The 26957-nt window shown below is 47.4% G+C and overlaps 1 protein-coding gene across 1 annotated transcript; it reads right to left on the bottom strand.

Moving 5' to 3' along the window:
* Window positions 1–13409: 13409 nt before the first annotated feature.
* LOC149345646 (uncharacterized) lies at window positions 13410–25243 on the bottom strand. Its single transcript, XM_089585266.1, has 4 exons — window positions 25085–25243; window positions 19555–19718; window positions 14918–15072; window positions 13410–13651 (listed from the first exon to the last, which is right to left on the bottom strand). The coding sequence occupies exons 1-4, from the start codon at window positions 25241–25243 to the stop codon at window positions 13425–13427; spliced, it is 705 nt and encodes a 234-aa protein (XP_089441392.1). The 3' UTR covers window positions 13410–13424.
* Between the last annotated feature and the right edge of the window lie 1714 nt (window positions 25244–26957).

Genomic DNA, 26957 nt, shown 5'->3' with positions numbered 1-26957 from the left:
ATAAAGCGAGGCATCATCAGCCTGTGCTTCCGCAACGCCCTTCAAAAAACCTGCGAACATCGACTTCATGACTGTCTTCACGGGCAGGTGGGTCGGCTCCTCGCGGCGGGCTACCCTTTACCTCTCCTGATATCAGTTGCAGGCAGCATGAAGAAAAAACGTTTGCCCACCCGGAAGGAGGATTACCGCAGAAATGTTGTAGTTGTGCCCTATCTGCACAATGTTAGCCACGGTCTTAAGAAAGTTGGGAAACGCGCAGGCGTCGACGTGGTTTTTTCTGCGCCCAACAAGCTCGCCTCTCTCTGCAGGAGAGTTAACAACCAGCAAGTTCACCGTGGTTGTGGGCAAACGCACAGCAATCCCCACGTTCCTTGTGCCTCCGGTGTTGTGTACTCTGTCCCCTTATCCTGCGGGAAGGAATACATTGGTCAAACGGGAAGATGCATCAATGTCAGACTTCAAGAACATAATAATAATGTAGGTAATATAGCCATCACTGGAAATCTGGCCAAGCACTGCAAAAAATGTGAAAGCAAAACCTGCGCCCCAATTTTTAACCAATGTACAATCATTGGGAAAGGACGAGATCGTACGTCGAGAGAAATAATTGAGGCTTGCAACATCCGTCGTGCAAAAGACCACTGTGTTAGTACATCTTCCATTAGTTTATCTCAGAAAGAATTGGAATTTCTGAGAACAGCAGGGCATGGGTTGTGATTCTTGGCGTTTGTTTTCTATCCCTTCCTGTTTTTTAGTGTTCTTTTTCCCCCGGGTTTTTAATTGTGACATAGGGTTAGTTTTTTATTCCTCGCAGGCCTTTACTCCTCCTTTTAGCTGTTTCATGCTTTTAGCCCCCTTTTTTGGCCTCTTTAAAAATTCATCTTCCGTGAGGCCTTAATGTGTTTGTTGATTGCCGGCCCTTCATACCTCCCAGCCTACCAGGTATTAACGTTTCTAAAGTGTTTTTTTTTTAATGTTCTTAACGATTTTTATGTTTTTTTAATGCCATCTTTTCTGTTATTGATTGTCTATAGCTTTTAGCCCCTTTTGGGCGACCTCATCTTTCATTACCGATCATCCGTTATTTCGCGCCTTGGCCCTATACACCCTCCGCTTCTCTTTATCGTCTTTCACCGCCACCACATTCACCAACATACTTTATCTACTGACGTGACTGTCTTCTGGATTCCGGTGACCGAGCAACCTTTTATCTATGTTCCACCCCCTCATGATTGCTATATATTCTCTGTATTTCGCAATAAAAATTCAGTTGATAGTCAGCGCCTGTGTACGTCCTTCCTTGTTTCTTGTGTCCCGTCCTTTGCGCTGCTCCACCACGATGCAATCTAGAGTACTACCTGCCTTTAAAAGAGAGAGAGAAGCAGAAGGACGGAAAGGCGGGGAGGTTAACCAGGTGATGCCCAGCAGGCTACCCTTCACGTGGGGAGGGGAACAAAGGGGAAAAAAAAGGAAAAAAGATGGGCAACGAAATGAGTTTTTCAAGTGTCCATTGACCCCTAGCACAAGGGGACAGTGGGCGCACACTTAAAGCTTAAAGCTTATAGACGGGAGCACAACCACGAGTCCTTTAAAAATCTTAGGAGCGCTTTCGGCGCTTTACTTTGTGAGGCAGCTTTTGTCCAAGACCCTAGAATCTTGGATTGTGTTCGAGGTTGTAAAAAATTGTTTGTTGGTTGTAAGGCGAAAGGCTCTGTAGCGACTCTGATGCCTGCACAGGCTCTCTGTGGACAAAATAATCATTGAACGCATTAACCATGTTCTCTTCAGTTGTCATTATTACCATTTATGCAATATTCGCTCTTCGCTCGACTGTTTCTTTCCGTCCAGTAATATAGTTTATCTTTGTCCACAGTTTACCACTGTTTCCTGCACTAGCCAAAACCTTTTCTAAGCGTGTGTCCTGCGCATGTGCCCTTTTCTAAGCATTTCTAAGTATGCGCCCTGATTTTCACTTCTTGGAAACTGTTACGTAATTGAACCGAATAACATCAACTAGTTCCAAGATTGTTGACCTCATTTTGACAACCTCACCGGATGTAGTTAATTAATTACATTCGTGCCGGGACTGAGAGAGAACAGTTTTATTCTATTTTTACGTGTAGAAACCGTAAATCTGCCTACGGCAGCACCAGAATGCATCACAGATTAGAACAGGGCTTTTTTTTAATAAAGAACGAATTAAGAATATTCTTGGATGTATACTTACTGAATTTTCTTTTGTGTGCTGCTGAAATCAGCTGTTGTCTCTTTAAAGAAAAAGTCACCTCACTACCAGACATATGCATGCGGCTACGTAAGGTATCGGGTAGACAACGGTCCGTGTGGTTTGAAGTCTCTTGAAAAGAACTTTTAAACAAAAGAAACGCTTAGCGGTAGGGACGATCCCTATGTTTCTTATCAGGTAGAAAATTCTGGGAAAAAGCGCATTCAAGACTTCCAAACTTTTTATTCAATCGTTTTCTTTGAGAATGCCCTCTTGCCCCCCTGGAGGGAAACAAAATAAAGTTGCTTGACCAATGGAGGACTCGTTCCGATTCGGAGACTCAAACAAAGGTCGTTCAACTGGCCGAAGACGCCGCCAGGAGCTAAGACCTTCTGGCCGTTATTTAGGCGTAGGGCCTAAAGCCCCTCAAACTGTTGGAAATATAAGTTTTGCAGTCCAATCTAATCACGCTACTCCTCCTTCTTTACTGGATACAAATAAAAAAGTTAGGAAATTTTTCAGTGGCTCAGCATCCAAGATGATCCCCTTATCTCATGTGAATGGCGTGTTATTCCTGGAGAAAATGTTGCCAGGTTCTTAGAGAGGTATTTCAAGTACCGTTTTGTGACTGCCGTCTCTAACCTTGCCGGATGAGGTCAATATAATTTTCCGCGGTTGGACCGTCTAGTTATTGAATCGGTCGGTCTGCAGAACCTAAACGGAAATTAAAAATTTTCTTCTTCAGCTATGGATGATGTTAATTCGGAATTTTTTAATAAAAAGTTCCAGTGTATTCGTCTACAATCCTATCTAAACTACCAGCAGTCTTTGCACTCTTCAGTGTTACCAAACGATTGCAAGGTGTGCAGGTTAGTAGCGGCACTGAAGTCCGGTGACACAATTTCTCGTGCTAATTATAGACTTATTTCTTTAAGTAGCGTTTCATAAAGAACCGTTAAGCACGTCTGCACCAATCTCTTTAATTTCTGGAAAGCAACTCCCTTTTTATAACACATCAACATGGTATTCAGAAATGATTTTTACGCGAGGCACAGCTCATATCTTTCACTGGCGATTTCCTTGCAGCAATATATACTCTGGATCCTACATAGACTGCATGTTCCTGAATTTTTTCAAAGAATTTGACCATATTAACCAGCGCCTATTATGTTGGATGCTTATCAATATAAACATTGCCCCGACCTTTCGGCATAGATCGAGAATTTTCGGCACAACAGAACCCGATTTTTAAATGCTAATAACTCTGGTTCTTCTCCTTCTCAAGTTTACTCATGCGGGTGTACCCCAAAGTTCTATGTTAAGCTTCACATTTCGTTATGTATATTAATGATTTGCCTGACCAAATTACTTTTTTAGTCAATTTTTTGCGGAATGTTGGGTAATTTACACAACAATTTCTTCTAATTCTGGTCCCACCGAACTTCGGTCCGACATCAACAGAATATCCGACTGGAGTAACATTTGGAAAATCTGCCTTAACCATAGTAAGTGTAAATCAATGGGAATCTCCCGTAACACGGCTTCAATTTCCACTAATGTTTTCGACTGCAAGACACAGGGTTTCTCACTAGAACATGTGGCATCCTACAAATATTTAAGTGTTTAGATATCCAATGATCTGTCCTGGCAAATTTATATTGGCTACATTGTTAGCAAAGCCAGCCCCACATTTGGTTATCCAAGGCGTAATTTCTCTGGGGCACCTTCCTCCCTAAATCTGCTGCTATAAATATACCTCACGAGCCCAGAATTGGAGCGATCACGCTTGATGTCGAATCCAGGTCTTGAATATCTCGTTCAGTCTTTGGAGTCGGTGCAAAATTGCAGCCCGATATCCATACTTCATAACTAGCCTCGCTAATCATGTGTTTCACTAATGAAAAATCCTCTGAACCTTCCCCTTGTTTCATTACGAAGGGGGAACTGTCTCACGTATCACTCTTTTACAATATCTACCGTCCCAAACACCATCTTAAACAAGAGCTTCTATCTGAATCATCGTATATTTCGTCGCTTAGTACTCGCCTCCGTAATGTAGACGTCCAATTTTGTTGAATGAACACATTTTTTTATGCATGTATTCTTCAGAGAAGTAACCATAGGAACCACCTCGCTACATTAATTGAAGCAATTATCGACACCGTCCTGTTTAAATAAGCGATTGAAGAACATGTTTACTTCCAGTGATCGGTATTCTCCTGTATTTTCCAGTCCTACTGTGTAAAACGCTTTTGTTTTCCTCCTATTGTATTGCCGCGTTTTGTGTCATGTTATACTGGGCCTCTTCGATTTACCGCGCTCGGGCAGCCCGCTGGCTGCCCGCAAGTTCACCTCTGACCGAAAAACGCATCATGGCCACGTGGGCTGGCGGCCACCGCAAACCGGCAATCACGGCGGCAAGCAAGTAGCGGATCACAGAGGGCAGATGCTCTCTCTAGCTTCGCATTCTGCTGCGTTTCATTGCTACGCACACGCACTGTAGAAATAGGCTGCTTGGTATCGAAAACAACGCCTTGCAGTTATTGAGGGCTGCGTGCCGCAGACTGCAGAACAGGCAGCTGATCCAGCTCGCACTCGTATACATCGGCGACGACAACGCGAGCGTGTGCCATCGGTGAACAGTGTGCTGCGTAGCTTCAAGGAATCCTCAAAAGCATGCGATGAGCAATCGCAATCTAACGTGTTTCATTCGACACCACATAGGACGGAAAAACTGCCCGTGCGTTGTTTATCAAACGACAAGCCGTACTCTCGGATTATTGCGTGTTTGCTTACTACGTAGTAAGTATATTTAGAAGAACTTCTTGTTGGGCAAGTTGGTGCATTGCTTGAAGGAACCTAGTTGCGCTATAAAAAAGACAAACACAGGAAAAAGCCAAGAGACAGACAGAGCGCAAACTATCAACTGAGTTTATTTGTGTGAAAGTGCCTTATATAGTCAGAATCACAGCAAAACAACAAGGGGAATGAGAGAGGGGTACAGCCAATCAACTCCTGGTCAACAACAGGTGCGCAGAAAATGGTTTTCCTTATTGTACAGTTTTACAGAAGTGTCGCTTACACATTTATCACCGTTTTCTTTAATGTGATAGGCCTCCAAAAGCTCCCAAAACAGCGCGGGAGATCTTGGAGGCCTATCACATTAAAGAAAACGGTGATAAATGTGTAAGCGACACTTCTGTAAAACTGTACAATAAGGAAAACCATTTTCTGCGCACCTGTTGTTGACCAGGAGTTGATTGGCTGTACCCCTCTCTCATTCCCCTTGTTCTTTTGCTGTGATTCTGACTATATAAGGCACTTTCACACAAATAAACTCAGTTGATAGTTTGCGCTCTGTCTGTCTCTTGGCTTTTTCCTGTGTTTGTCTTTTTTATAGCGCAACTAGGTTCCTTCAAGTAGTAAGTATACATGACTATGACCGCCGACGACCCTGCATGGTGATTGACTCTGGTGTGGTCGTTGCGATTTCTACGCTCGTAGCCTGCTTCCTGTAAGCTGTAAGCAGAAAAAAATCGGGTTACGTTTCGTTCAACTGTAGTCTGTCGATCGGCCGCCGGCTTTTGCTGCGGGCAAGAAATGCAGGCATAATCTCGACAAAGCGCATATCAGCTTGTTGAACGTTCACCTAGAACAAGGGGGTGTACTGTATAAATTTAGCTGCGTATCGTATCTGTAATAATACAGCTTTATAGCAGAGAACTGGCACTGGAATGGAGAGCGCTACAATAAAGCCCTGCGTATCGGTGCCTCACGATTCCGCGTGTGCTTGCATGATGATCAGCGCTAAGTGCTTATTTTATCTCTCTCTTTTTTTTTAATGAGCCAAACACGAGGAGATGCATGCCTACGGTACTTATCAGATATTTTGAGCATACGAGGTCTGTTAGAAAAGTATCCGACCTTATTTTTTTTTGCGAACACCTGATGGATATTGTCGTGTCTGGTCGCTGTGTTGAAAGCAGCGAAAGACGCACACGGTACTTTAAGACTTCGTTTATTTAAAGCCGATGAGGGTGCGACCAGCGTCGACCGAGGCAGGAGCCGAACTGGCCGCCCGAAGAAAGGAGGGAGCGGAGAAGCGTCCACGGGAGGGAGTGGCTTCCCAGAACAGGAGGAGGGTGCGGGGGCGCACGCGGGGGCGCACCATGGGGGGGCATCTGGCGACAGCGTGCGACGAAGGGCAAGTGGTCGTTAGGAGGAGGATGCGAGTGGTCGTTACACACACAAAAGCAATAAGGGGACACAACACTTCCTTCCCCCTTAGAAAGTTGCCTGGTATCGTGCAGGGGGTCGGCGCTCACGCGTGGAGGCGCGCTGGCTTTGTGCGCTCGGGGGAGAAACACTTGTAGGCTGGCTGTTGTTCGCTGTGTCTCCTAGGTCTGTCCTGGGCGAAGTCTCTTCTTCCGGGAAGAGGTGCCAGGCTATGTGGGAAGATGGTGCACGTGTTCTCTCCGCTGGCGGACAGCTCTCAGACGGCGTCGTAAATCTACGCAGCTGGTTGAGATGTCGGCGTGCTACTGTGCCATGTATGTTGACGAGCCAAGAGCGCAGGCCTATGCGTCTGACAATTGTAGCTTCCTCCCAGCGTGGCTTTTTCAGAAACTGTCGGGCGAGGACGCGCTGCCCCTCATTAAGCGTGCCGCAGCGCGGAATTGCTTTTTCTTCCCGGAACGTCTCTGCCTTTGGCTCGGGAAGGATGGCTGTGAGCTGGGTTCGCATTTCACGCTCGAACATCATTTTCGAGGGGGTCTCGCCTGTTGTGCTCTGAACCGTCGTGTGCTGCTTGAAGAGAAAGCGCGCAAGGCGGCGCTGCAGCGAGCCTGTCTGATCTCTTTCAAGGGCGCGTTTTAGCTCGGCTACGTAGCGCTCGGCCTGTCCGTTTGTCGCTGGGTGGTAGGGGGCCGATGTAACTGATGAGATCCCGTTGTCGCGATAAAACTTGAGGATCTCCGCAGACACAAACGGTGTTCCGTTGTCCGACACTACCTTGCGCGGCAGGCCGAACGTTGCAAATAGTGATCGGAGGTTGTCAATGACTGCTGCCGAAGTCGTCTGTCCCATTTGCCTTATCTCAAGCCACTTTGTGTAGGCATCTACGACCACAAGGAAAGTGCAGCCCTCAATTGGTCCTGCAAAATCAATGTGCAGTGTGTGCCATGGTGTGTCTGGCTTTTCCCATTCTGGGACAGGAGCTTTCGGCGGGGCGCTCCGGCTGCTCTGGCAAGGCTTGCATTCTCGCACCACTGTTTCGATGTCGTTGTCAATGCCAGGCCACCACATGTAGCTTCTGGCACACTTTTTCATTGCAACGATGCCCCGATGTCCGGCGTGGATGAGAGACATAGCTTGTGCGCGTAGTTCTCTCGGCATCACAACTCGGGACCCAAATATGATGCAGCCGCGATGGGTGCTCAACTCTGTAGCTCGCCTGCGGTAAGCGTCGAAGTTGTCCCCTTTGAGTTTATGCACGTTGCCTTGTTGAACAGCTGTGTAAACTAGCCGGAGAGCTGCGCACTTCTGCGTAGATGCTGCAACTGTGCCTGCTGTAAGCGGAGGTTCTGGCAGTGCTTCGAACATCAGAACGTCTCCTGGTGGAAATGGTTCGTCAACAGTTGCGTCTAGTGGCAGACGGCTTAGCGCATCGGCGTTTTGATGTTTACTCCCATTGCGGTAGACCAGAGCGTAGTCGTACGCTGAGAGTTTGATGCACCAACGTGTCATTCGCGGAGACAAAGTTGGTGGCATAGGCCTTTGTGGTCCCAGAATGCCCAATAGCGGTCGGTGATCGGTTATAAAGGTCACCTTCCGGCCGGCAATGTACTGGTGAAAATGTGTCGCCGCGTAGACGATGGCTAGCCCTTCTTTGTCAAGTTGCGCGTAGTTGCGTTCTGCTTGCGACAACGTACGTGAGGCGAAGGCGATGGGAGCTTCCCTTCCTTGCTCGTCAGTTTGCGATAGAACCGCGCCGACTCCGTACGGTGATGCGTCGCAAGCCAAAAGCAGAGGCTTCCTTTCGTCGTAGTGGCGGAGGACTGTACATCTTCGAATCAGGTCTTTCAGGGCATCGAATGACTGCTGATGGCGTGGCGACCATGTCCATGTCACATCTTTCCGAAGGAGTTGGTATAAGTCGTTGGCCACGGTAGCTCTTTGTTCCAAGAACCGGTCGTAGAACGTCAAGAGTCCGAGAAAAGCCTGTAGCTCCTGCTTGTTTGTTGGAGCTCGTGCTTCTGTGATCGCTCGCACTTTGTCCTCGGTAGGGTGAATGCCTTCCGCATCAATTCGGTGTCCCAGAAATTGCACCTCTGGCACCGCAAAACAGCACTTCGATTTGCTTATGCACAAATTAGCGTTTGCTAGCCTTTCGAGAACGAGCTCTAGGCGCACTGCATGCTCTTCAGTGGAAGTGCCACTGATGATGACATCGTCAAGGTAGACACAAACTCCTGGGATGCCCTGAAGCACTGTCTCCATGAATTTTTGAAATATGGCCGGGGCTGCAGCTACGCCAAAAGGCAGTCGCTTGACTTTGTACAAGCCTTTCAGTGTGTTAATTGCCAATAATTCAGCAGTTGACTCGCTCACCTTCAGCTGCTGATACGCCTGGGTGAGGTCCAATGTGCTGAAGACTCTTGCGCCACGCAGTACACTGAATACTTCTTCAGGTGTCGGTAGCGGGTAAGAGGACGCTTTAGTCGCAAGATTGACGGTGCTCCGGTAGTCTCCGCAGAGGCGTATGGTTCCGTTCTTCTTGCGAACTACGACAAGTGGTGTGGCCCATTCTGAATGCTGCGTCGGCTCGATGACACCTTGCTGCTCCAGTTTGTCCAACTCTTTTTCAACTGAATCTCGGAGAGCAAACGGCACCGGCCTGGCCTTCAGAAATTTGGGTTGCGCGTTGTCCAACAACTCTAGTGTGACCGGGGGCCCTTCGTTTCCTGGAATCTCTTCCGAGAATACTCTTTCGTATTTCTCTTGCAGTTGCTCAACCATGTTCTGGCTCGGCGTCTGGTGTATGCCGCATATCATCACGCCTAGTGGAGAAAACCAGTTTCTCCCTAGAAGGCTTGATCCTGTGCCCTTCACAACAAGCAGAGGTAGCGTATGGGTCTGGCCGTTGTAGTTAACCTGCACGTTGGCAGAGCCCAATAGTGGCAGATTCTGTCCTGACCACGTTCGCAGGTGCGTGTCGTCTTGTTGCAAGGCGGGTGCGTCAGATGGCCATGAAGTTCGGAACGTGTCCTCACTGATCAGAGTACAGGCTGCGCCGGAGTCCACCTCGAACTTAATCAGCTGGTGATGTACGCTTACTTCTGTAAAAATCTTCGGTCGCGTGCCGAGATTCATGGTGTTCAGGTCGTACAACACAGATGGTGTTGCTGATGTTGTTCCATGGAGATCAGATAGCGGCGTATTCTCTGAGGCGTTGACGCTGTGATTAGGCTGGGAAGGTGACTTTATCTTGGCAAGTCTCCGTTTCGTAATGCATGCTCTTTCGATATGCCCTCGCTTGTGGCAAAAATTACACGTGGCTGACTGGAATCGACATCCCTGGGGGTTGTGTTGGTCGTCACACCGCCAGCAGCGTTGTGCCTTTTTGACCGATTTTACAACAACAGAAGGCTTGCGCACCTGGTTGCTTGTCTGGTGTACCGGCTCGGTGTTCCGGCGAATCCCTCTCTGCTGGTGACCGGCGCTCTCCGCTCGAACGGCGATGTCGTAAGCTTTGCTGAATGTGAGGTCCTTCTCAGCGAACAGGCGCTGCTGCAGTGACTCGTCACTCAGTCCGCACACAAATCTGTCGCGTAACATCACGTCCAAGGGAAGCATGGTGGTGTTAGCAGAAGAAGCTGCGTCTCCCTCCTGCCCGGTAGCTGTTGTCGACAGCGTTCCAAAATTGCAGTCGGCAGCGAGCTTCTTGAGCGCGGCTACGTAGGCGCTCACAGTTTCTCCTCCCAGTTGATCTCGTCGTTGGAAGCGAGCCCGGCTGTAGACCTCGGATGGCCTTGGGTCGTAGTGCTTTTGCAGCGCTTTTACGATGTCGTCGTAAGACACTGCCGCTGGTGTGCTTGGCTGAATAAGGGCGCAGACAGTATCGTAGGTCTGCTCCCCGCACAGCGTCAGCAGGTTGGCCCTCTTCAAGGCTGGGTCTGTGATGTTGTTAGCTTCAAAGTAGAACTGAAGGCGTCCAACCCACGATGACCACGATGAGCCGTTGAACTCTGGTATCTGATTGGGAAACCCTCGCGTAGCCATGGCTTGTCAATAGCGTTGCGTAGCGCGGGTCGAATCCACTTTCTCGTCGCCACTGTCGTGTCCGGTCGCTGTGTTGAAAGCAGCGAAAGACGCACACGGTACTTTAAGACTTCGTTTATTTAAAGCCGATGAGGGTGCGACCAGCGTCGACCGAGGCAGGAGCCGAACTGGCCGCCCGAAGAAAGGAGGGAGCGGAGAAGCGTCCACGGGAGGGAGTGGCTTCCCAGAACAGGAGGAGGGTGCGGGGGCGCACGCGGGGGCGCACCATGGGGGGGCATCTGGCGACAGCGTGCGACGAAGGGCAAGTGGTCGTTAGGAGGAGGATGCGAGTGGTCGTTACACACACAAAAGCAATAAGGGGACACAACAGATATGAAACAAGCGCGCTTGCACCAGCAGACCTTGAAGTGTCGTGCGCATACACGAATTTTTTCCCGCCTGCCGATAGCGTCAGTCGCTGGGAGGCAGCGTTTGAGTGAGGTAGTGCGCAGTGCTCTCGTCGGTTTTTCAGTGCAAGCAAAATGGCGGTGCGACAGGAGCAGCGCTAATGCATCAAATTTTGGCCAGAAACGGGGCGACAGCCAAGTGGAAACCATTCGAAATATTCAGACGGGTTTCGGTGACGATGCTTAGGGCAGCACACAAATTAAGCAGTAGTACAACTGGTTTAAAGATGGCCGCACATCGGTGGAGAGCGAGCCACGCTAGGGTCGGCCATTAGCACGCCGAATTGGCCAGATCATTGCCGAAGTGAACGCTCTGGTGATACGGGACCGTCGTGTGACTATCCGAGAAATTGCGGAAGAGGTGGACATCAGTAGTTTTTCTGCACATTCCATTATCACCGAAGATTTGGCCATGAAGAGAGTTGCGGCGAAGTTCGCGCCGAAGCTGGTCAGGGTGGAGCAAAAGCAGCTTCGTGTTGAAGTCTCGCAGGACACGCTGGATTCCACAAACAGTGACCCCGACTTCATCAACACCATAATCACTGGTGATGAGTCTTGGGTGTACGGGTACGACCCGGAAACCAAATCCCAGTCGTCACAGTAGAAGCATTCCACGTACCCACGACCAATGAAAGCCTGCCAAATGCTCAGCAATGTCAAAGTGATGCTGACTGCTTTCTTGGACTCGCTGTGTGGCACACCACGAGTACGCATGCCCCAGGGTCAAACAATGATAAAAGAGTACAACAGGGATGTCCTCCGTCGCCTACGTGATGCTGTGCGGCGCAAGAGACCGGAGTTGCGGTCAACAGGAAATTGGCGCATCCATCACAACAACGCTCCTGAACATTCTTCGCACTCGATTCAGACTTTTTTGGCAAAAAACCAGACTCTTGTAGTTCAACACACTCCTTGCTCTCCTGGTAAGGCCCCCTGCGACTTCTGGCTGTTTCCCAAAATCAAAAGGCCATTGAAAGGAGCGCGATTTCAGACAAGAGAGGACATTATGGCTGCAACGACAGCTGAGCTAAACTCCATTCCGAAAAAGGTCTTTTCGGAATACTTCCAACAGTGGCAGCACATCTGGGAGAAGTGTGTGAAGTTCCAAGGAAACTAATTTGATGGTAATTAGGTTTCCAGCGCTCCAGTTATGCCATTTTTTTTTCTTCGGCCAAAGGTCGGATACTTTTCTAACAGATCTCGTATGTGGCAGAAGGCCCGAGCATCAAGCTGTACAACAGTTGGCGACGACAGAATCAGCACTTGGTCGGCTACAACTGTGTGGCCACAGAGATGCCTCGAGCAATGTACCCGTGAGGGCTTTCAATAAAGGACATGTTTCAGTCGAGCATTTTTCAAAGCATATCCGCTTTTGCACTGCGCCAAACGCAGTGAAGACCATACCCTCCGGTATCGCGCTCAACCAATGCATATATATGCGCGCGTCTGAACGCGTACTCGGAACTGGCATCTGCGGCTGCTCTCGTGAAAGGCCTCGAACACCATCGCAATATCAGCCGGGCGCACCAAATTAACAGCCGAAAAAAAAAAAGGGGGCTAGAACAGAAGTGCCTTTTGTATGAACTGAAACACTATTATTAATAGAATAATATAATCGTTCTTGGAAGTTATCAGTAGCTTCCCAAGTAAGAATACATGATGAATTCAGACAACGCAGTCGAAAAAATTGCCCGTGTGGATAAAATCGCAATTCAAGAAAGAATATTTGCCCAATCGGTATTAATAAGAAAAAAGTATGGGCTGATGATATTGGGCGCACTAAAATGACCCACATTTACACCAGGCAAATGTTTAGACCAACCAAGTTATCAGCGCGACAGTTTAAGGACTGTATATCCTATGTAGATCCGTGAATGTGGCGTTTGTCTCTAAACAGAATGCTTCCAACTCTTTTGCAACGTTTTCCTTTTAAACGACCCGCATTAGAAAGATTATCATGCCTTTAGGCATAGAACGACTGCTGGGCGATTGACGACCGTTATTTCATTGCAGCACTTCTTGTATGCTGTGGAACCATATAGAAACGCGACGTCTCTCAGACGTGCCCCACTGACATCAACCTTCAATGTTGTGCAAAGAAAGTGGAGAGCGGCAAGAGTGTCTTTTCTGAACAGGCGTGTACAGTCCCGTAAGGTTGGGAAAGTTCTACATCTCTACAGATGATTGTCGCAGGCTCAGGGCAGGATATTTGTTTTTGGCACTAAAACGTTTTCATAGCAAACAAGCTTTATTACCATTCCCATACCACAGTGTCATCAAGCGCAAGCTGCGATGGTGCCTAAGATGTAGCGCGATATTGTTTGTTTCGGAAGCCGCGAATCTGTGAGCTGTATCAATGACCAATAAGAAGATAGCGAATTGTTGGCAAAAATCGGCGAACGATTTCATTTCAAACCAACGCACAATAATTACACTTTATTTAGATTCCTGTGGCCTATTCCTGTGACGTCCGCCTATTCGTCCACTTGGCCGCACGGAGGCTCGAGCGGAGAGGAGCTGGAGCACGGTTCCCCGAGCGCGGTGGTGTACACCGGGTTCCAGTGTAACTCATTCTCGTTGACACCGGTGTCGCCTTCCGCTGTGTAGGGCAGCGACACTTCCGATCCAGCATACGGCGTGCTTTTGGCAGACTGTACGCTTCTGCTTCTGGTGGCAACTGAAGAACTTCGGCGCCCAAGGTCTGCAACGCACGAGGGAATATATGTGTTCTACGCCACAGGCAAAAGTAACTCTACCTGGACAGGGTACAAGTATACATACAGTACATACAGCAGTGCATACAGTACAAACAGTACATACAGTACATACAAGTAGATAAGCAGGAAACCGTGCAGTCTGACGTGCCTGCTGCCGGCATCTACTAGCAAGGTGCATCTGCGTGCACTTTTCCTGTCCTCTGTGAAGATAAGCACTGCGTGGAAGCTCCGTTACGAATTCTCGGAACGTTTAGACGCATAACGGCTCCGCGTTGTTCGTTTTTGTACCGTCGTATCATAGCAAATCGTCATCGTGAGGCCTTCATTCCGTGCGACCAGGTTCAGCGCCTGGACACGTCTCCAAGAGCCGCGCGTTCAGCAGTTGGCGATCGTACCGATGGCGCATTTTCACTCCTGCAGCCCTGGGGCCTCACACACTGTAAAGCACAATAAACCAGCTACTTGATCTAGTTACTGAAATTCCAACGATGGGTCGCGGGTCGCACTTGTTTAATTTCATCCGAAGGGTCAGTTGAGCAGGGGGCACAAGATATAGGTAGCACATTCCTGGCGCTGTGTTGTGACATTTCTTCCTGATTAGCTCCGCTTCTGAAGGCTGATGGTTCATGTCATCTAGTTAACTGGTAGGATATTTGCCGTGCTTTTCTGAATGTATTATCTTGAACAACACTACGAAAAGCTCCGCGGTCTCATTGTTATTTAGAGTAGGTGGCCTCATTTAGAATAGAATAAAGGCGGTACTAGACTCGAGCAACAGTACCGCCGGGAAAGCAATGTTTATTCTTTAAATGATTTTTCTGAATGTGCAAAGCAATCTTGTACACTAATGCTCGCCTCCAGATGAGGCAAGTGCTCGAAAATGCCGATGCCTAACCTCAGTGGGTCAAACCATTCCGCACTTTGGTTTAGGAAAGCCCAGTACCACCTTTTTCATAGGTAGCCAAAATTCAGTGATCAATGGAATGAACCAGCTAAATGGAGTAAATTTTTACAACGCTGTTCTGAAATCACGGAAATATATCAAAGATTAAAAGCTAAGCACTGTAGCGTGTGCAATTTGAATAGTCATAGTAAACTTCGCGGCAGCACGCGGTCAGGGGCGACAGCGTACACTTGAGAAAGCGGTCACTTGTTCTGGCTATAAGCTGTATTCTTCTTTATTAATGCGGTTGTGGCCAAAGGTGCGACTGGGTGACTGATATGACAGCGCGAAGCGGTCTGTGCCTCACCTGTTGCGGACGCACCGTCCACGTCGAGCTCCGTGGAGGCGAGGGACTGGTTTGAGCCCGAGCTCGAAGGTACAAACCCCGAGGACGCGGAGTACTCCCCGGTAACTGTCGACGTTGCGTCATCATTATACCCGACCATCGCTTCCTCTTGCGCACTGCGAATGTGTTCGTGACAGGAAAAGTTGAGATGCCACGCTCTCTGTTCATCATCCTCATCAGCCTGACAACGCCCACTGCAGGGCGGAGGCCTCTCCCATGTCTCTACAGCTAACCCTCTCCTTTGCAAGTTGTGCCCATCGTATCCCTGCAAACTTCTTAATCTCACCCGCCCACATACCTTTCTGCCGTTCCCTGCTACGCTTCCCTTCACTTCGAATCCACTCCGCTACCCATATGGACCAGCGGTTATCTTGCCTTCGCATTACATACCCTGCCGAAGCTCATTTCTTCCTCCTGATTTCGACTAGTATGTCATTAACCAGCGTTTGTTTCCTCACCCACTCCGTCCTCTTCTGATCTCTTTACGTTACACGTATAATTTTTCTTTCCATAGCTCGGTACGTTGTCCTTAACTTAAGCTGAACTCTTTTCGTTAGCCTCCATGTTTCTGCTCCGTAGGTGAGCACCGGTAAGCTGTAACTGTTGCAAACTCTTTTGAGGGATATTTGTAAACTGACATTCATGATCTTCAGAACCTGCCATACGCCCTCCACTCCATTCTTATTCTTCTAGTTATTTCCCTCTCATGTTCCGGATCTGCGGTCACTACCTGCCCTAAGTAGACGTATTCTCTTACTACTTCCAGCACCTCCCTACCAATAGCGAACTGCTGTTCCTTGCTAGGCTGCTGAACATTGCTTTCTTTTCTGCATGTTAATCTTTAGCCCACCGTTCTGCCCTGCCTGTCTAACTGATTGATCATGCTCCTGAATGGCTGAGCAAGGCAATATCATCAGCAAATGGCAAATTACTCAGGTATTCTTCATTAACTTTTATCCCCAACTGCTCCCAATTCAGGCCTCGGAAAACCTCCTTTGAACAGGCACTGTCGAGATCGTGCCTCCCTGTGTGACACCCTTCCTTATAGGAATTTTATTGCTGAACTCATGAAGGACTATGGTAGCTGTGCAGTCGTTATAAATATCTTGCAGTATTTTCACATAAGACTTTTCAACACCCTGATTCCGCATTGCCTGCATGACTTATGAGGTTTCCACTGATTCAAATGCTTTCTCTATTCATAATACTCGCGAAAATCTGCTTTAAAATCAAGCACCCCGATTGGCGCAGAACTAAAAAATAAGTTGATTGTCATGCCACTAGCAGCAGATAGGGACAGATAGTAAGTTGAGGTTATAGGAGAATCTGTCAGAACGTCACTCGGCTGCTCAGAGTCTGAAAACTCGGAGAACGGAAAAGTTGCAGTGCACCGTCAATGCACAGTTTACGAGCGCCATCTATGTCTACTGACGCATAACTGTGTTCTATCAGTGGTATCAGTATCCCATCTTCCGATTTCGCCCCCTTGTTCACCATACAGCTTTCTGAACGGTGATTTTTGGTCACGAACATGTAAGAGTCTAAGCGAAAATGCAACAAGCCCCTCAAGAAATAGCAAATGGTTCACGTGATGTTAGTTATTAGTGTAAAAGAGCAAAAAAACTGATTCGGAGAAAAAACACGAAATGCCGACTTGCATGTTCTAAAGCACCGCACTGATAATCCATTCTGCTTAGCGCGCTGTGTTAATGATGCTGTTAATTGTGGCTTTATTAAGTCACGCAAAATTTCTTGCCGCTATCTAAGGCTTCATAGAGGGAAGTTGAGGAGTAGTACACTTGGGAAAGGGAACATTGATTCACTCATTCATGCCTCATTTTCCAGATAAACTGGAAAGCCTCCAGGGCTAAAAGCTAAATAAGCGGCTTGACTGGGCCCGGGAGGCCGTTACAAGGCAGTGTTGCGAAGGGAAAAAATACATACTTGTACAAGGATTCGCAGCAGTACATACCATGTACTCAAGAAATTAATAGCACGAACACGAAAAAAGGCCCTGTCGTTTGGTAGGAAAAAAAAAAGAGAAAGAATATTCAGCATACATCACAATACAATATGAACCGAACATTCAATAGACAGAGTAGTATTCCAATACTTGTGAAGAATCAAATCAAAGGAATGCTTCCCTAACACTAAAGATACAGTAGGACGGGGGATCGTTTAGTTTGTCCTCCTCTGCGAGCATCTACACTTCCTGTCCGTTTAGCCCTGAAGTCCTGAGAAGAAAAACGTTCTTTCTGTGGAGCAGTTCTCGACATGTGAACGCCCTTCTTTCCTCCGCTTACGAAGCGCATTACCTTCAAGACGCAATTTCGCACTGTGCATGAGCTCTATATCTACCTGTGTTTCTCTATGTCCAGCAAACGTAGTTTTTAACAATGAACAGCGATGCATCCTTCTGAAATTGATTTACCTTAGCAGAATACTATGATTAGATTAACTGTAGTCAATCCGTCCGTAAGCTTTACAGACCAAACTGTAACTATCGCAAACAGCGTATCTCTATAATACAAAAATGAACTTAAGAGTTTTCGGTCCACTCAGTAATCGCAAAGATGTGTCCCCCTAGAGCAGGGCACGGCGTGCACATTTGAGGCGACAGATGTTACAGGCCACCACAGCCTTTTGGTAGGAAGCAGGTGATGTAAGTTGCAAGGATCCTTCCTGAAACAAACTGCCCACTTGACTTTCGCTGCCTTTTTGCTAAACCTTCGGTACGGAAGGGTTGTCAAACCTGGAAACAAACCGCAGCTAGATAAGAGACACCTCAGACGGAATAAACACGCAAATACTTAAACAAGTCGCCAAAGCTTTGTCTCACAGTGGGCATACCTAAAAGCAACATAAAAGAATATAGGAAGGAAAAAAAGAAAAATAAGACGTTCCATGCACTCTCCCATTTTGCGCAGATTTTCCGATTTTCTGCTGCACTAGCTGCTTATAAAGCTACGTACGTGATCGACTAACTCCGCAAAATAACACTACGTTGATAACGTGTTTTCAATGCTTTATAGAAGTGTGTGATGAGAGGCTAGTTGATAAGGCATTCTGAAGATATAAAACTACGCAGGAGACAGGACACAGAAAAGATGCAGACAGGACGAGCGTAGACTAGCAACTGATTTATTGGACGAAAAAACGACCTTCCTTCAAGAGCAACGCATGCGCAACCAAACTTAACGCCCAAAGCAAAAGTACACAATCTTATCAACCTAAAAAGTCAAGTTCCTTCTGATACAGGTGAATTGATGCCTCGCTAACACATTTTTTCGCGCCGTATCTAGCAATTTGCCAGGCTTCAAAAATCTCGCGTGCCTTCCTGTCCTTCGCGCAGCCTATAATATTCGTTTGCTTGAAAAATGGCATACAAAATACTTTTTTCTTTTTGTCATTGATCTTACAAGACTGGCAGTGCCTTGTTAAATGCTGCCCACTATGCTGGCTCAAAGAGTTATTGTGCTCCTGAAGGCGTTTATTAATGCAGCGCCCCGTCTGCCCACATATACGGAACCACAGCTGAATGGGATCTCGTAGATAACTCCCATCTTACACGCTACAAACTTAGGTCTGTGGTTGACTCCGCACCCTACTTTCTTTTGCAGGTTATTGTTTGTTAATCGGCATAAACTAGACTCGCTTGTCAAGTGATGTCCACACATGGTGAAATGTAGTTTTACCACTCAAGTATATCGGCTTTACTCTGCGGGTTTTCCTCCCGCTCTTCTGAAAGCTTTTGCAGAATCTTTGCTGAAAACTCTACAGTTGAAACGAAACCAACAAGAACTAACTGAAAGCGATAGGAGGAAGTTTGAAGTCCTTCTTTATGTGCACAAGACCTCGCATGGTTTGAAGAACGTGGGAGGAAAATTTGGAGTCAACGTGTTCTTTTCCGTCCCATGTAAACTGTCTCGTTTATGCCGATTAACAAACAATAACCTGCAAAAGAAAGTAGTGTGCGGAGACAACCACAGACCTAAGTTTGTAGCCAGTAAGATGGGAGTTATCTACGAGATCCCATTCAGCTGTGGTTCCGTTTATGTAGGGCAGACGGGGCGCTGCATTAATAAACGCCTTCAGAAGCACACCAACTCTTTGAGCCAGCATGGTGGGCAGCATTTATCAAGGAACTGCCAGTCTTGTAAGATCAATGACAAAAAGAAAAAAAGTATTTTGTACGCTGCTTTTCAAGCAAACGAAGATTATAGGCTGCGCGAAGGACAGGAAGGCACACGAGATTTTTGAAGCCTGGGAATTTGCTAGATCCGGTGCGGAAAAATGTGTTAGGGAGGCATCAATTCACCTCTATCAGAAGGAACTTGACTTTTTGGGTTGATTAGATTGTGTACTTTTGTTTTTGGCGTTAAGTTTGGTTGCGCATGCGTTGCTCTTGAAGGAAGGTCGTTTTTTCGTCCAATAAATCAGTTGCTAGTCTACGCTCGTCCTGTCTGCATCTTTTCTGTGTCCTGTCTCCTGCGTAGTTTTATGTCTTCAGAATTTCAATCCTTTGTTCCCATCTCAAGTTAAGCTTCATTCGCTTTCGTTAAAGAATAAACAGGTCCCGAGAAATTATATCCCCTCACTTTTTCGTCTCTTCATAGTGGGCACTTAACGACGTTTCGCTCTTGCTGGCTTCTCTGCTGCAGGCGATGCGGCGGGTCAGCCACTGCAGTACGAAAATTGTCACATAGATGGCAGTGGTGATGCCGAGAAATGCGTACGCAGGCGTGGTCGTCTCACGAATGTCCTGAAAATAAAGACCGAAACGGAATGACTTCGATAGTACTATAATACGGCGTGATAGTGTCAGAGATCTCTCAGTTGCGCGGTCCGTCTGGCTATGCCTATTACAGCAACGCGGTGCTCTGGTAGGTCTGATTATTTAGCACCAGGTGTCACGTATGCATTAATATTCATCTTACAATATCCCGTCGCCTTCCCGTGTCTACACTTATTCAAGCTGTCCACTCTATATCCTTGCTCACTCCTTCTCGATTATTGCTGGGACTTTTGCACAGCGGCAAGCCACAGTAGAGCGCCGAAATTATCTTTTTCCTACTCTCCAACAGAAGTAAAACAACTTCAGGACCTTATATGTAATCCCAAAGCCCTAAGTCCAAAGATGTAATCCCAAAGCGATGTAATACAAATGGGGCTGGGCCAAATTGTGCAGCCGTCTAAACGTTCCCTTCACCCGAAAGACACGGGTTCGATTCAGGGCGCGTTTCGCTGGAGGCACATGCTAGAGGCCCGTGTAGTGTGCGATGTCATTGCACGTTAAGGAACCCCAGGTGGTCGAAATTATCAGGAGTCCTTCACTGCGGCGTCCCTCATAGCCTCAGTAGCTTTGGGACGCAAAACCCAATAAACCAAACGAAACCATTCCTTTCAGACCTCTAGCAAAAACTTTCGATTGGTTCAGGAATGAATTTTCGTCACATTTGATTGACCCAACCACCTCTGGTTCTGTTACCAGCCAGAAGAAAAAAATGTCTAAACAACGCAAGTGGCAATTGGCCCTTATTCTGACAGAAATGTGGTTGGATGTCCATGTGTGGCTCCATGCTAGGATCACTCTGAATTTTTGCGCGGACATCACAGCCATCCATTACACCTGCTTACTTCCAACAAAAGGCCGCAAGAGAAGCTGGATACTTACAGGAAGATTCTGAACTAGTGCGAATGAAAATGTCTTGTATAAGCAGTGAATGACTGTCTTCCGAAAGCGGTGTACAGACGGCAAAACGCTTGTCTAAAACACGTTCTCGGCGTGTTTCTGGCTGAACATGCGATATCTAGCGATAACATTTGGTTAAAAATGGTCTGCATGCAACCATGTGCAGTTAAACTCGTAGGACTTCATCGATATTTTGCCTTCCTGGTCGCAGCGGCTATGGAAGCTGCGGAACACAGAGTTCGGTCGTTCTAGGCATGTGTTTTGCCCTCTGTACATGTCAGCCTTTTTCTGCGCACATAGCAACAAGGTTTTTTTTTTCTGATAACCTTTGTTCTTACGATTGCAGTGCAGTAGCAACATGTCCAAGGCAAGGAAAGAACGCAAACACACGCGCTCACTAACAACTGGGTTTGTTACCTCGACCTGGCTATTATATGCACCAGGCAACCTTGGCGTGATTACCTCAGCCATCTTCCTTTGTCCCCAATCATTCAAGCTGTCCCTGCCGTTCAGAAACAGCAACTCTTTCTTGCTCAGACGTAGGGAATCCTTGCTGACACATCTATCTGAAAGTTTCGAAAGGAGTGACGTTCTATCATCTCGCTTGTGGGGTTGTGCTGGCCCTTGAGCAGAAACGTTGTTCTTCTGAAGGCAGGTTCGCAGTTTTTGCACTGGCTACCACAGTGTTTGCTTAATTCCTCTGAGCTACATCTTTAAGAATTTCTTGCGTTCTTACTGTCTTGTATCTAGACACCTCCTGGTTAGGCCGACAGAGACACTGCCACATGACAACGGTATTAAATACGCAATAGTTTTTTTTCCGCAGTTTACAAGACCCGGACGGTGTCTATCATGCAGTCAGGATCGCTAATGGTGTCATAGTTTACACTTCTACACAGTCGGTGAAATGTTTTTGGTGCCGAAGACATCAATTCTTGCTCAATTTCCTATCCTCTGCACGTTACGCACAACAATATGCAGGTAACGTATTACCGGCACCTTCCTTCGACAGCCCTTTGCACTGGGTTCCTTCTTTGACTTTTTTACTATGCTTTCCGCTAGAGCATTTAGAAGATCTGATGGGTAACCGACTTCCTCAAGGCGATGCGCTTTCCTCTGAAAAGCGTCTTTCTGTCGGTATTAACATGATTTTTCACGAGCAATATTGAAGTAAGGCTTTGCGACGGCTCTCTTTACGAACTTCGAGTGCGATGAAGGATATGGAAGGAGTGGCACGTTACCCCTTGGCACACAGGCCCAGCACACATGTTCAATACCGAAGCAGAGCCCCAAGTCCAAGAATATAATGTAGCCATTAATTGGGCACTCATAAGTACCTGTCAACAGCCGCTGGCGGTCAGCTAACGTTGTAACGACTCCGGACACACGTGTCTTAAAACATGCTTCGTCGTTGTTTAGAATCACCGAATAATCGTCTACAAACCATAGCACACTGGCTATTCCGAATTTGGCGCATCGACCCGGCAGCATACGATCTCAGACAGCAAGGTATATATCGTTCAAGATCGGCGCGACGTACGCACCAATGCAAAAAAAAGAACGCAGGAACACCGATAGTATCCTCCATGACAACCTGTAGAACAGTATAAGTATTATCGAGGCCCATGGAGTTTTCTGTTTCAGAATCCTTCCGTTGTGTCAATGAGCAGTCCCTTAATGTTCCTTTTAACGTACTTTGGCGCAGTTCGAAGGCCATATCAGCTCATAAAGAAATGAAATTTGCATGCGTTCGTTCCTAGCGCAGATATTGTGCGATATATACCTTGCTCTTTCGGACCCAAACTTACGGGTCATAATGCGCCGAATTTGGAATAACCAGTGTGCTTCGGTTTGTAGAAAATTATCTGTTAATCCTAAAAAACAAAAAAAAAGATTCTTTTCAGACTCTAGTGTACAAAGTCTTTACAACTTCCACTGATTGCCTTCCACAGTTGACAATAACTCATAAGTGGCCGGTTAACGTCCACAGTAGATTATTGGACTTAAGTCTGTACTTAGGATCTACTCACGCGTTCTGGACTGCGGACCAAGGGCAATAAGTAAGTTTTTTTATGGTCTTCGGTACACTCGCAGTTGTTAATGAGAGCGATCGTAAAGGAGAGCTTCATAAACACTTTTGGAAAATCATGGGAATACCTACAGGAAGATGCTTTTCAGAGAGGAGCGCATCGCCTTGAGGAATCCGGTTACCCATGACATCATGTACATTTTGAGACCCGCCGCGGTGGCTCAGTGGTTACGGCGCTCGGCTGCTGACCCGAAAGACGCGGGTTCGATCCCGGCCGTGGCGGCCGAATTCCGATGGAGGCGAAATTCCAAAGGACCGTGTACTGTGCGATGTCAGTGCACGTTAAAGAACCCCAGGTGGCCGAAATTTTCCGGAGCCCTTCACTACGGCGTCCCTCATAGCCTGAGTCACTTTGGGACGTTAAATCCCAATAAACCAATAAACCAAATCATTTTGATGGCAAAAAATAAAGTTAAAGGTATCATCTAATCGCTGCAGTGGACTGCATCCTAAAAATTCGGCAGACGATTACGATAATCGGTAATGCGAAATTTGAGCGAAGCTCTTCATACGCCGCCTGCCACTGCTCGTAGGTGGGGTGTAACGCTGGTGCCGCCCTCCCGGATCTTCCCGTGGCAGCCGCCTTTCAGATGTCCTTTCCTCCGCCCTCGCCGCGGCATGTGGCGTTTCACTCCGCTGCTACCTGCCGTGGTTGTCAGAGGGTGCGTTGGGCCGACAACGCCGACAACGTCGACGACGACGACGCGGACTGCAGCAACGAGCGCATAACAGCTGCGCTCTAAAAATTCAAGGAAGGAACCAAGCGCGAATGGCTATCCAAGGCAGACCTCGGTGATACCTTACCTGCACGTTGTATCACACAACCTGAAGTAGCGAGGAAATATATCAGGAACTGATGTCGTCTTTTCACCCCAAACAAACTGCACCAGTTGTTTTGAAAGGTAAACTCTGATACAGCTAAAGATCCCGACTGCATGACACGAAGCCGTCCATATATTGTAAACAGTGAAAGAATATGTATTAACTCCCCTTGGCATGTGGCAATACCTATATCGGCCACACCAGGACTTGTCTGTATTACTGCAAGAACAGAAAAAAAATCTGAAAGATGTAAACTAAGGAAAATTGAGCAATCACTGTAGTAAGTGCAGTCTATAAACCTGCCTTCAGAAGAACAGTTGCTCCGCGCAAGTGCCGGGACACCACCACAACGTCCATAGAAGCTCATACTATTTCGAAAATATGTCATAGATACGTCAGCAAAGCTTCCGCATGTCTCAGCAAAAAAGAGCTGATGTTTCGGAACGACAATGACTACGTCAATGATTGGAGGGATAGGAAAGAAGGGTAGAATAATCTCGCCGTAGATTCACGAGTTGTTTCCTCTACTTGTGTCGTCACGAACCTGGTGCAGATATTACCCAGGTAGAAGCAACAAACGCAGTTGTTAGTAAGCACCTCTTGTGCATATTTATTGCCTCGTCCACAGAGCTACAACGCTGTGCTTCTTAGTGCACACAACGAACTAGCCAGCCATTACGTGTTAAACCTTTTTATTCGGTTGTACTACTAGGCGAATTTTCTGATTTCGGGCATACGTAGTACGTAGAGTCGCCCATACAGCTGTCTAGAGAGCTCAAAAGGCGCACCGCGTAGTACACTCGCGTCATTTACAAGTGGCTTAGGGATTGAAAAAAACCTTATCGTGCATGCACATTCTCGTTAATTCTCTTTAGCTCCCCATGCCCTTAAAAGTTATATGAGGCGTGCCAGGGGAAATTAGCTGTCGTTACTGCACAACAAAGCTTGCCGTTCGTGCGCTCTAGACAGGTGTGTGGTGAGTGTACGTATGTGAAGCCTGCTTTGTGACAGGCGGGCCATCTGCCCACGGGGTTGTGGGGAACCTGGCAGGCCTACACCTTGATGAAGGCCTCGAGGATTAGTACACCAGGGTGAAGGTCAAAGAAGTTGTGGTAAAGGTATTTAGGTCGAATGTGTTTATGTCAATGGTCATTAGAGTGAAGCCACCTAGGGGTGAAGGCCTCTATGGCCTTATGGTAACGGCCTCTAGGGTGAAGACCACCAGGGTGAATGCCTTCAGGGTAAAGGGCTTCAGCTAGAAGGTATTTAGGACAAAGCGATTTATGGCAAACGCCTTTAGGTCGAATGCCTTTAGGACGCAAGGATCAGCGTAACTAGTGCTACTGCACGATCTTCCGCACTTAGCCATGCTAAATCGTCTGCTAAATTTTTTCTTATAAAAAAAGAGAGCAAACGTCCACTGCGAGACCGCGCAAGTCACACCCATCTGCCGCACTTTTTGAGCTAGTAGCTCTGCGCATTTTCCTGGCCGTCTTCAGATGGGTGCTCACCCGAAGGTTCCTACCTTCAAACCCGGGATGAGGCCTGTGGGCTGTGTCGGGTCCTTCCATCCGATCAAAGCGACGCCCCAAGCTCCGAAGCTCTTCGCGGTCTCCTTAGCCTTCTCCACGACCGGTGCCATTAGTAGTGAACACACGACCGCAATGACAACCTTGAGCAGCATGGTGCTCTTCTGCCACCGCTCCGAGGCTGGATTTGCTCTTCTTCTTCTACTTCTTCTTCTCAGCCTCTATACAAAGACGAAAGCTTTTAATGCCTCATAGAGTCGTTAGCAGCCGTGTCGGCAGATGTGTCCATGTTTAGGTTACGTGCCTTATATGGAATATGCCAATCATTACTTAATCGATACTTAATAATAATTGCATGATAATTCATGACTAATTGAGTAATAGCAGTTAAGCAATTGGCGCAACTTTTCTAGTCAGACCAGGCAAATAAACAAAACCGAGTAGGAAATTTGTCGAGTAGGGGAATCGAACCCCGGTCTCCGGAGTGCGAGACGAGCACGCTAACCACTCCGCCATGCCAGCCCGATGGTTTTGAATGAACAAAGGCATGTCTAGTGAATACGGTGCCCTCGTTTACTCCCATCTTTTTCCCTTCCCGCTCCAGCTCCACGTAACCTGATTTGGGCCCCCGGTCACCAGGGACTCCAAGGAAGCGATCAGGCCGATCAGAAGCATTTGTTGGGCGAGTTGGTGTTTTCGATGATCCATAACTACAGAGCAGGCCGATCAGGCCGCCCGCGCACTCTCTCCCCGGGCTATCTCCCTGTCCTTGGACGCCTACTCCCAATCAGACAATCTGGCCCTTACATTCAAACACATCACCGATTACTACAAGGAGGAGCACCGGCGCTACCCGTCCCCTTGTAAGGGTCTGGATCGCGCTGACGAGCGCCTCCTGATCAAAATTCTCACTAACACTGTACTGTACCCGGAGGCAAGGGCGTCCGCAGAATTTTTTGCAGGGGGGGGCCCCATTGGTTGTTGGCGCCGGAGGGGGGGGGGGGGGGGAGGGGAGGGTATGTTCGTAGCAAAAAGGCACTATTTGCGGAGTAAATTTATTTATTTATATATAAATAAAAAATAAGTGAAATACACACATGAAATAAAAATTACAAACAGCAAATTAAAGCGTGGCTAGGAGAGATACATTGGAGTTTATCAACGAAGAAACAATTAAAATTAATAAAAAATGGAAAAAGATACAGTCACTTCGTGGAGAAAAGTGCTCAGTCTTGCTGCATACGGGTTCTCGACTCACCCGGATTGATGACCAGCACACAGCACAATATCGTCACAAACACGCAACTACTGTCACTCAGTCAGTCTTCCTTGAACAGCAACTGTAGACGCCTCGGATTTTTCTGGGCGAATTGCGTGATTGCACGGGTGATAAATTCATTTCTGTACTTCATTACACGCTCTCGGTGCACACTCATCACACACATTGATTGGAAAAACGGTTGAACGGGTACGTTGAAAACAAAAGATGACTATATATATACAACGAAAACTTATTTACAAGATAAATGCACGCTCGCAGCTTCATACACCTCGCTCCATCTTGCTCGCGCATCCGCACAGCCGAGCAACGGCACACACACTGCTCGCCGCTCGTCGTTTTCTCGTCCGCTGTCTTGGTTGTTCTCAGCTTCGTTGACAACCGGCCACTAAAACACCGAAGCACAAAGGGGAAGGGACACTCGCCACTCCGGTCGGAAAATTTGTTTTGTGTGTTTTTATGGTGTTCAGTGCCCCAAAACGACTCAGGCTATGAGGGACAAAGTAGTACAGAGTTCCGGATAATGTCGACCACCTGGGTCTCTTTACCATGCACTGACATCGTACAGTACACGGGCGCTGTTGTGATTT

This window comes from Amblyomma mixtum, chromosome 4 (genome assembly GCF_055824585.1).
Source record: "Amblyomma mixtum isolate Tamu chromosome 4, ASM5582458v1, whole genome shotgun sequence".
Lineage (NCBI taxonomy): Eukaryota > Metazoa > Arthropoda > Arachnida > Ixodida > Ixodidae > Amblyomma > Amblyomma mixtum.
The sequence above is the reverse complement of the archived record's forward strand: the minus strand, read 5'-3'. Positions and strand labels throughout refer to the sequence as shown.

Coding starts and splice junctions, on each gene's coding strand:
- LOC149345646 (XM_089585266.1), bottom strand. CDS start 25,243: ATGCTGCTCAAGGTTGTCATTGCGGTCGTGTGTTCACTACTAATGGCA. Junction 19,719..25,084: donor GCCTCATCCCGGGTTTGAAG/GTAGGAACCTTC, acceptor CTTTATTTTCAG/GACATTCGTGAGACGACCAC. Junction 15,073..19,554: donor CACTATGAAGAGACGAAAAA/GTGAGGGGATAT, acceptor ACACATTCGCAG/TGCGCAAGAGGAAGCGATGG.